General features: G+C 44.7%; 1 protein-coding gene across 1 annotated transcript in view; it reads left to right on the forward strand.

Annotated features, from left to right (window-relative positions):
* The window catches only part of LOC311100337 (uncharacterized protein), a 38348-nt gene extending 23752 nt beyond the window's left edge, over positions 1-14596 (forward strand). The window contains exons 2-7 of the mRNA XM_084141222.1: positions 12258-12396; positions 13029-13122; positions 13264-13590; positions 13703-13880; positions 14011-14075; positions 14179-14596. Of these exons, the coding sequence (XP_083997348.1) occupies positions 13492-13590; positions 13703-13880; positions 14011-14075; positions 14179-14316 (480 nt within the window). The 5' untranslated portion in view covers positions 12258-12396; positions 13029-13122; positions 13264-13491 and the 3' untranslated portion in view covers positions 14317-14596. The remainder of the gene's footprint in view (positions 1-12257; positions 12397-13028; positions 13123-13263; positions 13591-13702; positions 13881-14010; positions 14076-14178) is intronic.
* The last annotated feature ends 619 nt before the right edge of the window (positions 14597-15215 follow it).

A 15215-nucleotide genomic window follows, 5' to 3' on the forward strand; every position in this document is an offset into this window, starting at 1 on the left:
CAGTACATTTTTGGAAGTATGGCGCTTCAAACGTCAGCCATTTGCTCATAATGGAAGCATATGCTGTCCAACATGTTCGTAACAAAGTCTCCTGAAAATCAGTTGTTTCGGCTGGGTTGCTGTGTGTAACACACACACACACACACACACAATTATGGCCGGGGTGCCTTCCCAAAACAATCTGTCTCTGCCTGCGAAGCGCTTTGGCATCCTCGCTTGTGCTTGCGAAGTTCTGAACCATCAGAGCTGCATTGCAGCCAAACCCACATCAAAGACTGCCGCTGCAAGGCAGTATACAGCAAGCCCCACTCACACACACACACACACACATATACACACACAAACACAAATACACACGCACATGCACAAGGACACACACAAACACACATGCACGCACTTACGCAAACACATGCAAGCACATGCACAAACACACACGACAATGACACACTACACAGACACTACAGCCCGCCTGCCTTTCACACACAAACACACAAACCCTGGGAGCCAGCAATCTCCCTGGCCTGCATGCTCCTTCCACTGGCCCTATTGTACATAATCCAATATATATATTTACACAGCATTTTTAAAACCCAATATTTTTTTGGGGGGACTATGTTTCATATTTCGGCAGACAGGGGAACCCTCAGACCCCATTAGCTATCTCCCCAAGTCTAAGTTGGCTTTTTCGCTCTCCTCTTCCTCTCCTATTTCCAAGCAATGTTTTGGAGGCTTATTCCAACTGACAAAAGGGAGCCAGCGAATGAAGTGGCAGACCACCTAAACACTGGGGCTGGCTCTGGGGCTGGGCTCCGGGGCTGGGACCTGGGCTCTGGGGCTGGGACCTGGGCTCTGGGGCTGGGCTCTGGGGCTGGGCTCTGGGCTCTGGGACCTGGGCTCTGGGTTTGGGCTCTGAGCTCTGGGGCAGGGCTCTGGGGCTGGGCTCTGGGGCTGGGCTCTGGGCTCTGGGGCTGGAGCTGACTGACCTGTCCACTCAGTACTCTCCTCTCCCTCTAAAGCTGAATCAGTCCCAATACAGGGCCAGTGCACACTGAGGATGCAGTACCAGGAAACGTTTCCAAACTGCGATTGTTGCCGGAGAAGGTCCTTGAACTCGGGCGAGCGGTTGTAAAAGGTCAGACTCAGCGCTTTGTCACCACATGGGCAGACTGAGACAGACGTAAGATGAGAATGAGACTTCATAGGACATAATGAGGGGAGAAATACAGTATGTTTTCGAGCCCCGTGAAAGAGTGACGGAAGAGTGAGATGAGAGTGAGAAGACAATGAAAGTGAACATCTGTAAAGTCATGGGATGACTGTCAAATAGGAGTGCACAATAGTGAGACAAGCTTTCTCAGTTTCTCCATTCACCTTTCTTCCGACCCCTCGCCCTCACCTTCAGGGTAACCCCTCCCCTTCCCTTTCCACTCCCCCACACCCCACCCCCCCATCTGAGAACAATTACACAGGCCTTCTCCTCTGAATAAATTAGGCTAATCAAGGGTCTTTCTCCCTGACATCCGTTCCTTAAATCCCGGGCACCATCCGTCCGTCGCGCTGTGAGCTTCTCCAACCGCATCTCTTCCTTCCTGCACTGTCTGCACCCTCATTCATATAACACACATACACACACACTGCACTAAGCCCCTTTAGATCCACCTCTGGGACTTATGGGGGACGAGAATACAAGATGGACAATATGGATGGCCGTAGAAGACTGGGTGTCTGCACATATTCCTAGTGTTTCAGGTCATTAATGATTTCCATATGGGTCTAGCAGAGAGAGAGAGAGAGTGAGAGAGAGAGAGAGAGAGAGCGAGAGAGAGAGAGAGAGAGAGAGAGAGAGAGAGAGACTGTGTGTGCGCTTCAGAACTTTCTCTCAAGCTCTCTGTCTCTTTCTTTACAGCCTACTTTAGGAGGCTACACCTCATTACCCCTCACCAAATCCCTCTATTCTGAGACTCGTGTCACATGACTTCACATGACAGTTTCACTCGGCCTTGGAGAATGCTGCTTGTCTCCAGGCAACCGTGGCCAGACAAGCCGCACTGTGTAGCGACTGCCCACCAGGCATATTGCTGTGGTGAAGACTGCCCACAAGGCACATGCAGTGTGTGTGTATACAGTATGTGAGTGTGTGCACGTGTGACATGCGTGCAAGCGTTCGTTATGCATGCATGAGTGTTTGAGTGTACTTGTGTGCGTGTGTGTGCATGTACGTGCACAAGTGTGTGTTTGTGTAAAAGTCAGTCTTCTGGAGGAGGTATCCAAACATTAAAAGATATGAGTAATCCCAGTGACTCATATCATAGAAGGCCTACGGATCATTTAGTTTAGAACAATGACAATGCACGTTATCGCAAAACTTTGCATAACACTAGCTAGGTGACAGAATTTCACACTGCCAGCCTTACCTGCTCATTGCAAGTAATAACAGGGTAATAATTTCATATAATAGTTTGAAATTACTTTAGAAATGCAAAGGACATTCAAACTCAAACCACCCATTTATAACCTGAGGAATCCGAACTGAGAAAACAACTGTTCAATAGACACCTAGGTAGTGAAAATAGTATTTTCTCCTGTGTTTGGTAGTCAGAGTCAGAGTGGAGGAATGTAGTGGTCACAACACACACCTTCATGTTCAGCGAGTGAGAAAGCCTGTTGCTATGAAACCACCCGAGTGCTGGCACACACTCAATTCAAATGCATGAGCATGGTACTCAGTGATAATGCCACCAGTCTTTAACCTGGGGGGGGGAACTAAGGAGAACACATACGCATGAATGCACACGCACTAATGCACACATAGCCCTAACGTATCGTTTAAAAAAGAGAGGTGAGAGAAAAACAACCAACCCTTACAAGAAAGCCAGAGGTGAGTTAGATTGAAGTGAACATTTGTAATAACATTCTACTGTGCCATAGTCTGAGTTTCAATGCTGAGTAACAACTTGAGTTCAACATCGATGAACTTCACAGGGTGGTGAAAGTGCACGGTGATGAGCTTGATGCTCCTTTCCAACAAATATCGACGGCCTTACCCTGGTGACATTATCGATGCCTGGCTGCCTTTTGACAAATACAAATAGGGGGGGTGGAGCTAGTATGTTGGAGTGAAAGGTTGTGTGTGAGAGGCTCCTGCAACTAACCTAACTTACTTCATGGCACTTGTTACAACAAATGTTTCTTTCTAATAAAATAAAACTAATGCAGGAAGCACCAGTGACTCGGTTAATAAAAAAGTGGTCAGATGACGCAGATGCTAAGCTACAGGACTGTTTTGCTAGCACAGACTGGAACATGTTCCGGGATTCTTCAGACAGCATTGAGGAGTACACCACATCAGTCACTGGCTTCATCAATAAGTGCATCGATGATGTCGTCCCCACAGTGACCGTACGTACATACCCCAACCAGAAGCCATGGATTACAGGAAACATCCGCACTGAGCTAAAGGGTAGAGCTGCCGCTTTCAAGGAACGGGACTCTAACCCGGACGCTTATAAGAAATCCCGCTATGACCTCCGACGAACCATCAAACAGGCAAAGAGTCAATACAGGTCTAAGATTGAATCTTACTACACTGGCTCTGACGCTCGTCGGATGTGGCAGGGCTTGAAAACTATTACAGACTACAAAGGGAAGCACAGCCGCGAGCTGCCCAGTGACACAAGCCTACCAGACGAGCTAAACCACTTCTATGCTCGCTTCGAGGCAAGCAACACTGAAGCATGCATGAGAGCACCAGCTGTTCCGGATGACTATGTGATCACGCTCTCCGTAGCCGATGTGAGTAAGACTTTTAAGCAGGTCAACATTCACAAGGCCGCAGGGCCAGACGGATTACCAGGACGTGTACTCCGAGCATGTGCTGACCAACTGGCAAGTGTCTTCACTGACATTTTCAACATGTCCCTGACTGAGTCTGTAATACCAACATGTTTCAAGCAGACCACCATAGTCCCCGTGCCCAATGACTCTAAGATAACCTGCCTAAATGACTACCGACCCGTAGCACTGACGTCTGTAGCCATGAAGTGCTTTGAAAGACTGGTCATGGCTCACATCAACAGCATTATCCCAGAAACCCTAGACCCACTCCAATTTGCATACCACCCCAACAGATCCACAGATGATGCAATCTCTATCGCACTCCACACTGCCCTTTCCCACCTGGACAAGAGGAACACCTATGTGAGAATGCTATTCATTGACTACAGCTCAGCATTCAACACCATAGTGCCCTCTAAGCTCATCACTAAGCTAAGGATCCTGGGACTAAACACCTCCCTCTGCAACTGGATCCTGGACTTCCTGACGGGCCGCCCCCAGGTGGTAAGGGTAGGTAACAACACATCTGCCACACTGATCCTCAACACGGGGGCCCCTCAGGGGTGCGTGCTCAGTCCCCTCCTGTACTCTCTGTTCACCCATGACTGCATGGCCAGGCACGACTCCAACACCGTGGTAGGCCTGATCACCGACAACGATGAGACAGCCTATAGGGAGGAGGTCAGAGATCTGGCCGTGTGGTGCCAGGACAACAACCTCTCCCTCAATGTGACCAAGACAAAGGAGATGATTGTGGACTACAGGAAAAAAAAGAGGACTGAGCACGCCCCCATTCTCATTGACGGGGCTGTAGTGGAACAGGTTGAGAGCTTCAAGTTCCTTGGTGTCCACATCACCAACGAACTATAATGGTCCAAACACACCAAGACAGTTGTGAAGAGGGCACGACAAAGCCTATTCCCCCTCAGGAGACTAAAAAGATTTGGCATGGGTCCTCAGATCCTCAAAAAATTCTACAGCTGCACCATCGAGAGCATCCTGACTGGTTGCATCACCGCCTGGTATGGCAACTGCTTGGCCTCCGACCGCAAGGCACTACAGAGGGTAGTGCGTACGGCCCAGTACATCACTGGGGCAAAGCTTCCTGCCATCCAGGACCTCTATACCAGGCAGTGTCAGAGGAAGGCCCTCAAAATTGTCAAAGACTCCAGCCACCCTAGTCATAGACTGTTCTCTCTGCTACCGCATGTCTAGGTCTAGGTCCAAAAGACTTCTCAACAGCTTCTACCCCCAAGCCATAAGACTCCTGAACAGCTAATCATGGCTACCCAGACTATTTGCACTGCCCCCCCACCCCATCCTTTTTACGCTGCTGCTACTCTGTTAAGTATTTATGCATAGTCACTTTAACTCTACCCACATGTACATATTACCTCAACTACCTCAACTAGCCGGTGCCCCCGCACATTGACTCTGCAACGGTACCCCCCTGTATATATAGCCTCCCTACTGTCACTTTATTTTACTTCTGCTCTTTTTTTCTCAACACTTTTTTTGTTGTTGTTTTATTCTTACTTTTTTGTTTAAAATAAATGCACTGTTGGTTAAGGGCTGTGAGTAAGCATTTCACTGTAATGTCTGCACCTGTTGTATTCGGCGCATGTGACCAATAAAATTTGATTTGATTTGATTTGTAACTTTCTATGTGAAAATGCTGAGTAATAAGTGACCAAAGGACAATAAATCCACATCGGAGGCCTACTCCCCACCAAACAATGAGACAGACATGGCGGAAGGCACAGGTAACAACGTGACACTTACAGAATTTACCCGGGCTTTGGGAGAACTACGTGTTGCTATAGCGGAGGATCTTAAGGCTACTATTGCTGAACTGGACACTAAAATCGAGAGCACCATTCGAACGGTCGCTTCGCAGGGCCAGAGTATTGTGGACCTTGAGAAAGCTTCTGAATTCAACGCTGGTAGGATCGACGAGTTAGAGAAGCTATGCATGTCATTGCAGGATAGTTTCCAGAGGCTTTCTGTGAAAGTGGTCGACCTGGAGGGCAGATCCAGGTGTCATAACCTTCACGTTGTGGGTCTGGCAGAAGGGGTGGAGGCGGGCTCTCGCCCCACCGACTTCTTCGCCAAGCTACTGAAAGATGCAATGGGACCGGATGTTTTGGCTTCGGATCCCCTACTGGACCGTGCACATCGCGCCCTTGTCCCAGTGCCTGGACCGTGCCAGCGTCCTCGCCCAGTGATAATCTGTTGTCACAGTTTCAAGACGAAGGATCTTATCCTGCGCGAGGCTCGAATGAGGGGCAACCTGTTACATAAAGGGCACCCCTTTCGTGTCTATGAGGATTATGCGCCCGATGTGGCAAAGCACCGCGCTGGCTACAGAGATGTCATGACCAAACTCTACAAATGCCATCTTCGCCCAGCCTTGCTCTTCCCTGCAAGATTAAGAATTACCCCGCCTTCCGGGGAGAAGATTTGGCTCTCCACGGTTTTGGACGCAGAGAAGTTTATCCGGGAATTTACGCCAATCCCCCGTACAGGTTAGAGTGCCTTGTCATTGTGTGTTAGGGTCTGCTCATGGACTCGAACCCATACTATACCATAACGGGTGAAACCGTATTAAACGGTCTCAGCAAGGGCTACCGAACATGTAATACGCTGAACTGACCAATGGAGGGCGGTCAGATCTCTCATTTAACGTTAATTTCACTTTCATTCCGACTGGGTTTAGAGCGATGCCTGTTTGGGAGGCCTTCCAGGTCGGATCATTGACACTTTCGGATGGATATACTTATATTCCCGCATTTTTGTTTTGTTTCGTTATTTATTTTTCAATTCTTACATTATTCCTATTACCATACCATGTATTTATTGCTTGCAGGGGTCTGGGGGTGATGGTTGGGAAGGGGCAGACACAGACACCTGGATAGCAAGTTGATGCTTTGTGCTGTTCTGCCTTTGTCATAGCCTTGCCCGCTCTCACGATTTGATTCCCACCAGCCCTACGTGGTGCTTGTGTCTGTGTAGGTGTGCGTACATATAATAATAATTATTTGTACTTTATTATTATTTTCTCTTAGCATTTTAGTATTATGTATGTGTTTATTTTAAATTGGTATAGATTATTATTCTGGGGTATGAATGTTTGTGTATGTAGATGTGTGTGTATGGATACACAGTGAGGGAAAAAAAGTATTTGATACCCTGCTGATTTTGTATGTTTGCCCACTGACAAAGACATGATCAGTCTATAATTTTAATGGTAGGTTTATTGGAACAGTGAGAGACAGAATAACAACAAAAAAATCCAGAAAAACGCATGTCAAAAATGTTATAAATTGATTTGCATTTTAATGAGGGAAATAAGTATTTGACCCCTCTGCAAAACTTGACTTAGTACTTGGTGGCAAAACCCTTGTTGGCTATAACAGAGGTCAGACATTTCTTGTAGTTGGCCACCAGGTTTGCACACATCTCAGGAGGGAAGAGGCGCCTCTTCAACATGATGTATTCTCAGAGGTTACCTAACGTGGACCTTGCCGTTATATCTCTTGACGCCGAAAAGGCCTTTGACCAAGTTGAGTGGCCCTATCTATTCAAGGTCAACAGAAATGTAATATTGGAGATGGGTTCATAAATTGGATCCAGCTTTTATATAGGAACCCCTGTGCGAGAATACTCACTAACCAATCACTGTCCCTTTACAGAGGGACAAGGCAGGGTTGTGCGCTGTCGCCTATGCTCTTCGCCCTAATTATTGAACCTCTCGCTCAAGCGATCAGATCTCATTCAGAAATACACGGCTATAATACTAAAGATACTCTTAATAAGATTTCCCTATACGCAGATAATATTCTCCTTTTATGTAACAGAACCCCAAGCTAGTATTCCAGCTATTCTTGAGGTGATTAATTTGTTTGGTACCTTCTCGGGATACAGAATAAATTGGAACAAGAGTGAATTAATGCCCATACGGTTGCAAAACACCTCCTGGCTAGAACATCTTCCAGTTAAGTTATCTTCAGAAAAATGTATCTACCTTGGAATTGTAGTTACCAAACAATACTCCTTACTATTTAAAGAGAATTTCCCCTCTCTGATGCAAAATCTCAAGGCAAACATACCATTTTGGAGAACTCTCCCAATTTCTCTGCTCTGAAGAATTAATGCCATTAAAATGGTCTTCCTCCCACAACGGCTCTACCTATACCAGAACATCCCAGTATTCATACCTAAATCCTTTCATAAACAACTGGACTCTATTGTCAATCCTTTCATCTGGGATTATAAAACACACAGGATAGGTAAAAAACACCTATGTAAATCCAAGATGGAAGGAGGATTGTCTCTCCCAAATTTTATATTTTACTATTGGGCCGCTAACCTCCGCGCTGTTACGTTTTTGCTGGATGATGCACCCCCGCCATCCAACTGGCTTAGTATGGAGTGTGAGGAGTGTCACGCCTTCTCTATTGGTGCTGTGATTTTGTCACCTGTCAATCTGGAGATGTCACTTTACCGTAACAATCCTATTATACATAGCACAGTCCGAATCTGGAAGCAAATTAAAGTCCACTTTGAGCTTAGACCAATATCATTCATGCTCCCTGTAGCCAGGAATCCCTCCTTTGCCCCCTCTAACCTTGATAACACCTTTGAGCGATGGGCAGAGTTGGGGATAAGTACCATAGGGGATTTATATATAGGAGGGACCTTTGCTTCCTTTGAATCGCTGAGGGAAACTTATAACCTTCCCAGAAGTAACTTTTTCAGATACCTACAAATTAGAGACTATGTTAGAAAACACCTCCCAACATTTGGGAATGCTAAACCTTCCATGTTTGACGGATGCATAAAAATATGCCCCACCTCAGACAAACTGATATCTCGTCTATATGACGCTTTTCAATCTGTTAGCACACCTTCTACAGATGCCATTAAGGCAAAATGGGAGGAAGAACTAGGGACTGACATTTCGGTGGCAGACTGGGAGGATAGCTTGGAGTATATCCACACCTGCTCCATTAACTCCAGACATCGTCTCATACAATTTAAGGTATTACACAGATTACACTATTCCAAAACTAAACTGCATAGGATATTTCCTGATACATCCCCTATGTGTGATAAATGTCAGGCTGAGCAGGGTACACTACTCCACTGCTTTGCCCTATGCTCTAGCCTGTATGGTTATTGGTGTGGAATTTTTGGGGTCCTCTCGGAAGTTCTGGAGACTTCAATAGACCCAGACCTGCTTCTGATAATCCTGGGAGTGTCCGATTCCCTAAACGGATTAACCAACTCCCAAAAACAACTCATCTCTTACAGTCTCATTTCGGCAAAAAAAATAATCTTGTTGTTTTGGAAAAGGAGGGATGCGCCCTTTACCAAATTATGGCTCAGCGAATTGGCAAACACTGTACACTTAGAAATAATTAGATATATTCGGAACAATAAATTATCAACATTTGATCAAATCTGGCAGCCTTTCCTCTCTTACTTGGACCAGTCGGCGCTGTGAATTTGTACTTTTTAATGCACTCTCAATAGTCATATGTAATCTACCTTTGGCCAGCGTGTGCTGGCCCCGCCACCCGAGCAGTCGGGAGGGGAATAGGGTGGAATATGGGGGGGGGGGGGGATAAAGGGGGGTATAAGTATAAGTGGGGGGGGGGGTACATCTACCCTTTTTCTTTCTACCTGTCCCTGTTCTGTATGTCTTGTTTTGTATTATTTGTTTTGTGTCCAGAACTGTTCTGGGTCTTGTTGTTCATATCTGTTCTCTTATGTTTAGATAAGAACTGTACACGTGTCTTTCATACCTATACACCATTCTTATGTGTGTTCAATAAAAAATATTTGAACGAGACAAATACAAATAATCTCTGTAGCCTGAACTGCATGCTTTCCTATGTCGTAGTCGGAGGATCACACAACATATCATTACGTGAATCCAAGTTAATTTCTCGCATAATTCATTTTACCGACACAAAAAGATCCCACCTTGTCTAGCGTATTTTTTGTTGTTGTTGTTGTCGACATTTGGAAAGGTTATCTACAAATGTGCTGTTTCCATCAGGCCTGTCGTGACATTCTTTAATCTGATATGTACTTTACTCGCATAAAAAAGGTTTGACGGAAACCTGGTTAATGAGGTGAATTGCGCTTCACTCACATCGGCATTGAATAATCGTGCTTAGAGTGACTCAATCACTCGGTCTCCGGGCAAACAGGTGAGAGCCATTATAAAAGCGGTCACGGTTTTGCTTCGAAATCAGAGAGAAAGCAATTAGTGTGAAATGACATCGAACATGGCGGCCGCAAATAATAGCTCAACCTGCTGGTGACTGGCAAATTATACTAATAATTAACTTATTTATGTATAATCTGTATGAGATTAGGACGGATTACTGGTGTGGTTGAGACCGAATTAACATCCTTTCTCCAGAACCTGATTCAGAACCAGGTCAGATTCCTCAAGAAGACCAGGGCACCTATTCACAAAGCATCTCAGAGTATAATTGCTGATCTAGGATCAGTTTGGCCTTTTAGATCACAATAAATAAGATAATGATTTTGGAATGAGATGTTCGACGAGCAGGTGTCCACATACTTTTGGTCATGTAGTGTAAAGGAAAAGTACTATTTTCAAAGGACAGAAGAAGAAACAGAGAGGAAGAGGGAGAAGGGGAAAGAGAAAGGAAGAGAAAGAAAGAAAGAAGGAAAGAAAGAAAATACTTACTTATTTTGTTGGGGCTCTTTCCTGTCTGCTGACCCCAGACTCTGTGAAAAAGAGAGGAAACAGAGAAACAGACATGAGCACCATAGGCCAATCCCAAATAGGAGACCAGGTGGGGCCAGCAGTCAAGATGGATTCCTCTGGGGAATTACCCCATTAGATTCAAAGAAAACTCCTCACTGTGCAACCCAAACTCCAACCAAGTGCAATGCTGTAATCCCAAACAGTATCAATAAAGTGTAATTAGAAGACAGGGAATACATTACAACCACACACAGATAACTGTGTAAATAGACTTATGTTAACACCCTTGAGGCTTAAACATTGGATTTATACGCTGGCTGTTTATGTTGAGTTTTTTTTACATTTGTGGAATGCACATGTAAACATGTCATTCACTGAGTGTGCTTCTCCTTTCTTCAAATCAAATTCCACATTATAGTCATAATTTGTCCTTTTTAATCGAAATGCAGCTGGATGAAGTTATTTGCCGTTGTTTCTAAAATGTCAGAGTCGAACAGATACATCATAGTGTCATGAACTGAAAGAGGCTAATGACATCAAGTGCACCTCATTAAGGGAAATACTACCAAACCAGTCCAAGCTCATTAATGACAGGGTTATTGACAGATATTTGAGCCAATATCAGCGACATGTGAAGCTCCCACCCTATCGACTATGCGAAGATCAAGGGGAAGTGGCACTCGGTGCAAACGAAGCCTACAGACAAGTTCATTAACCTGGAGTATAGCCAAGTCGTCCCTAGACACTGATCTGAGTTCAGTTTTGTGTTCTCATCCTAGATCAGTGCACAGTAGAAGCCATAGGAGCGTCCCTCAGGCAATGTTTGCTGACAGAGAGGCTATCGGACTGAAATTAGTTTTCAACAGCAGTCCAGAAATAGTCCTAATTCCCCTCATGTCTTTTTATCTCTTTCATAACAGGGGAGATATGAACACCCCCTCCGGCAAAGCCAACACACACACTAACACACGCACACACGGCAGCCCCCATACTGTCCACAGCTCCAATATGAGACACAGGCAGAGGGAGGGAGACAGACACAGGTTGTCAATAACTAGCTCCAGGCTGAGACACTTTTAGAAGACACCAGTGCCATCATCATTTTTCACTTTGCATTTTTCAATTGTGGTGGACTAAATCTGTCTTCACCCCATAGGGGGTATATCTCCAGGCCTTTACCCCACCAGAAGGGTAGGAGCATCTGAACACCTACACAGCAAATTGGCCAGTGTTAACAAGTGTTCATTTTCTTGGTGTTACATTTTTAGTGTTAAAAGGTGTTGATTTAAGAGTTGTTTTTACACCCTCTGTGCTAATATAACTCCCAGGTGAGAGTTACTGTACAGAGGTTGGGCGGTGGCACTGAGCAATGTTGATTGAGCTTCTGGTTTTAACTTGAAACTTCCTTTTCATCTAATTGCCGACGGTGCAAGGGCAGCTGGAATTGCATTTTGCAGGAGTGCAGTGTAACATGTTAGTTAAGGTCCAATACCAAAAATGCAAGAAGTTCATGAAGTTGCAGCCTGGGTTCTCTTTCATCAATTAAGGTGAATATATGAACGGTCTGATGTATTTTTCTTAATTGAACCCTTGGGCTTGATTTGGGTCAGACCCATTCTATTGCCCCATAGGTGGCTTATCTCCCTGTATTCTGATTAGTCTCTCTTTTTTGTAGTCTAAAATAGGTTTGGACTGTCCTCTGCAGCACAAATACAAATGTTTGATGATTCCCAAACTGAGGTGGAGGATGTCCTGCTGGACCTGATTGAGGCCAATCCAGACCTATGCCTCACAATCAAAGATCTTTGATGAAGGTATCTTTCTACAGTCTCACATAATGACATAAAATAACATGAATGTATAGATTGATTGCTTTGATCCATTGTTTGAGCTCAGACCTTTCTCCTGCAAGCTGTTCGGCACCTAGTTTGTGCACAGACACATTATCCCTCTCGTCAAGTGATTTAGACCTGAGATCTCCAGAAAGACCGTCTAAAAAGGCCAACATAACCTTAGGAGATGAGACCATTGACTCCGCAGCAGCAAAATAGGTATAATGACAACTGATATTGGATGTTAATTAATTCAATTTCTGTGTTTGCTCTTCATGGAGATTCCGACAGCATAAACCAACCCTAAATTGTTTAACTTTTCTCTTGTCTTAATAGAAGGTCCGAGATGCCCTCACTAGTAGACCTGGTGGGCAAGACGTATTAGAAGAGTACCAGACAACCAAAACATTGGACCACAGAACCAGGAGAGAGATGATTGCCATCTTAGTCAGCCACATTAGGCAATCTGGCCACAAACAATCGATAAAAACAATCAAACTATACATTAATGTTATTTGGCATCATTATGAGACTGTAGAAAGATACAGTACCTTCATCAACAAAACTTTGGTTAAACATATTTGGCATGTGTATGCTTTACTGTTTTTGAGCAGGAGGCTTCCCACTCGTCAACAGAGAGAACGTTATGCTCTTGGAAATGTGACCCTCTTTCCTTCGTTGAGAGATCCTTTTTCCGCCAAAGGCTATGTAAGTGCTGGTAGAGCATGCTTGCTTTAATATTTTGACACTTGTTCTGTGGACTGAAAGGGGCATCAAACAGTCATAGAATCAAGTCTAAAAATAATTACCAGTTGACTACCATGTTGGTCACCTTTTCCCACGTCTAAGGAACAATTCTATGATCCTGACACGGGCAAATTATATCTGAATTATCGCCTGAAGACGGTATCAAGGAAGACCTCACGTCGACCCATCAAGAAGAGTATTTCACCCCAGTCGGGAGGCCCAACCCATAGGAAGAAGACTGACCTGAACCACCAGCTTGTTGGTGATGCTTGCAAGGAGGCCATATTATTCCTTGTCCACTCGGCCGATGAAAAACAAATCTATCAGAAGATGGAGGTGTTCCACTATCGCCAGGAGCTAGTTTATAGTCCAGACAGAAGCACAGATGTCCTCACAGTCTTTCCCAGGTTTCTGGACATCAAAGGATTGGTGAGTGATGTAGTATGTAGTATGTCTTGGAATCAGAACTACAGGCTATTTGTCTGATTGAGAACATGATTTTGTGTTGGTCATGAAGTTGAGTTGGTCCACTTTGTTTTAGGTAAATCAGGACTTTTTGCTGATGTTCGACGATGAAACATCCTCTAAGCTCCTTGAAATTAGGAAAACTGTATGGAAGCCTAAAGTCATCAAGCTGGCTAAATCCCTGACTACGACCACCAATTTGCGTCGCCTCCTGAAGTCTGCAGAAAAACTGCCAGAGAATGACAGCGAAACCAGTAAGTGGATTCTCTCGTGGGTAGTGCAATGTTTCAAACTCAGCAATATTGTTTTATGTGATTTGGGGTGTTTGCCTTATTTTGCCCTCAGACTGGGACAATGATATGTTTTATCTCCTCCCACCACCAGCAGGAGGGAAGAGGACCACTGTCAGTGCCAGTGATGCTGTGGGCAGACTAGTGCACTTTCATAAGGTAAGATGATACAGTAATTGTTGTGCCATTTCTTTTTTTGGGTTGTCTCTTCATTGTCTTAACATGCGGAGAGTGACTTAAAAATACCCTTTGTGTGTTGCAGTCATGCTGCAACATTGAAGACCATCTTGATGGGAGCCATGGTCGACAGCCATACCTCCTTGCAGTCGGAAGGAGACAGAGCAAGATTGACAACTACTACATCGTGGTGGACGAGGCTTGTTCCCTGCCAGGCAACTAGTGGTCTGTGTGCGTTTGATGAACTGTTCAAAGCCCACTTTGTCTTTAACCTGACGTATGATGCTCTTGTCAACTTCTACACATTTGTGCAGACAACCATCTACAACATTGATGTAGGCAAAACAAGAGAGGACCCTAGCATGACAGAGTTGAGGACAAAACGTTCTAACTAGATAAATGTATGTTACGGTGCTTTTGTTGTCATACACCTTAGCCAAATACATTTAAACTCAGTTTTTCACAATTCCTGACATTTAATCCTAGTAAAAATGTCCTGTCTTAGGTCAGTTTGGATCACCACTTTATTTTAAGAATGTGAAATGTCAGAATAATAGTAGAGAGAATGATTTATTTCAGCTTTTATTTATTTCATCACATTCCCAGTGGGTCAGAAGTTTACATACACTCAATTAGTATTTGGTAGCATTGCCTTTAAATTGTTTAACTTGGGTCAAACATTTCGGGCAGCCTTCCACAAGCTTCCCACAATAAGTTGGGTGAATTTTGGCCCATTCCTCCTGACAGAGCTGGTGTAACTGAGTCAGGTTTGTAGGCCTCCTTGCTCCCACACGCTTTTTCAGTTCTGCCCACAAATGTTCTATAGGTTTGAGGTCAGGGCTTTGTGATGGCCACTCCAATACCTTAACTTTGTTGTCCTTAAGCTATTTTGCCACAACTTTGGTAGTATTCTTGGGGTCATTGTCCATTTGGAAGACCCATTTGCGACCAAGCTTTAACTTCCTGACTGATGTCTTGAGATATTGCTTCAATATATCCACATAATTTTCCTTCCTCATGATGCCATCTATTTTGTGAAGTGCACCAGTCCCTCCTGCAGCAAAGCACCCCCACAGCATGATGCTGCCACCCCTGTGCTTCACGGTTGGGATGGTGTTCATT

The sequence above is a fragment of the Coregonus lavaretus genome (genome assembly GCF_964263955.1).
Source record: "Coregonus lavaretus genome assembly, chromosome: 25".
NCBI lineage: Eukaryota > Metazoa > Chordata > Actinopteri > Salmoniformes > Salmonidae > Coregonus > Coregonus lavaretus.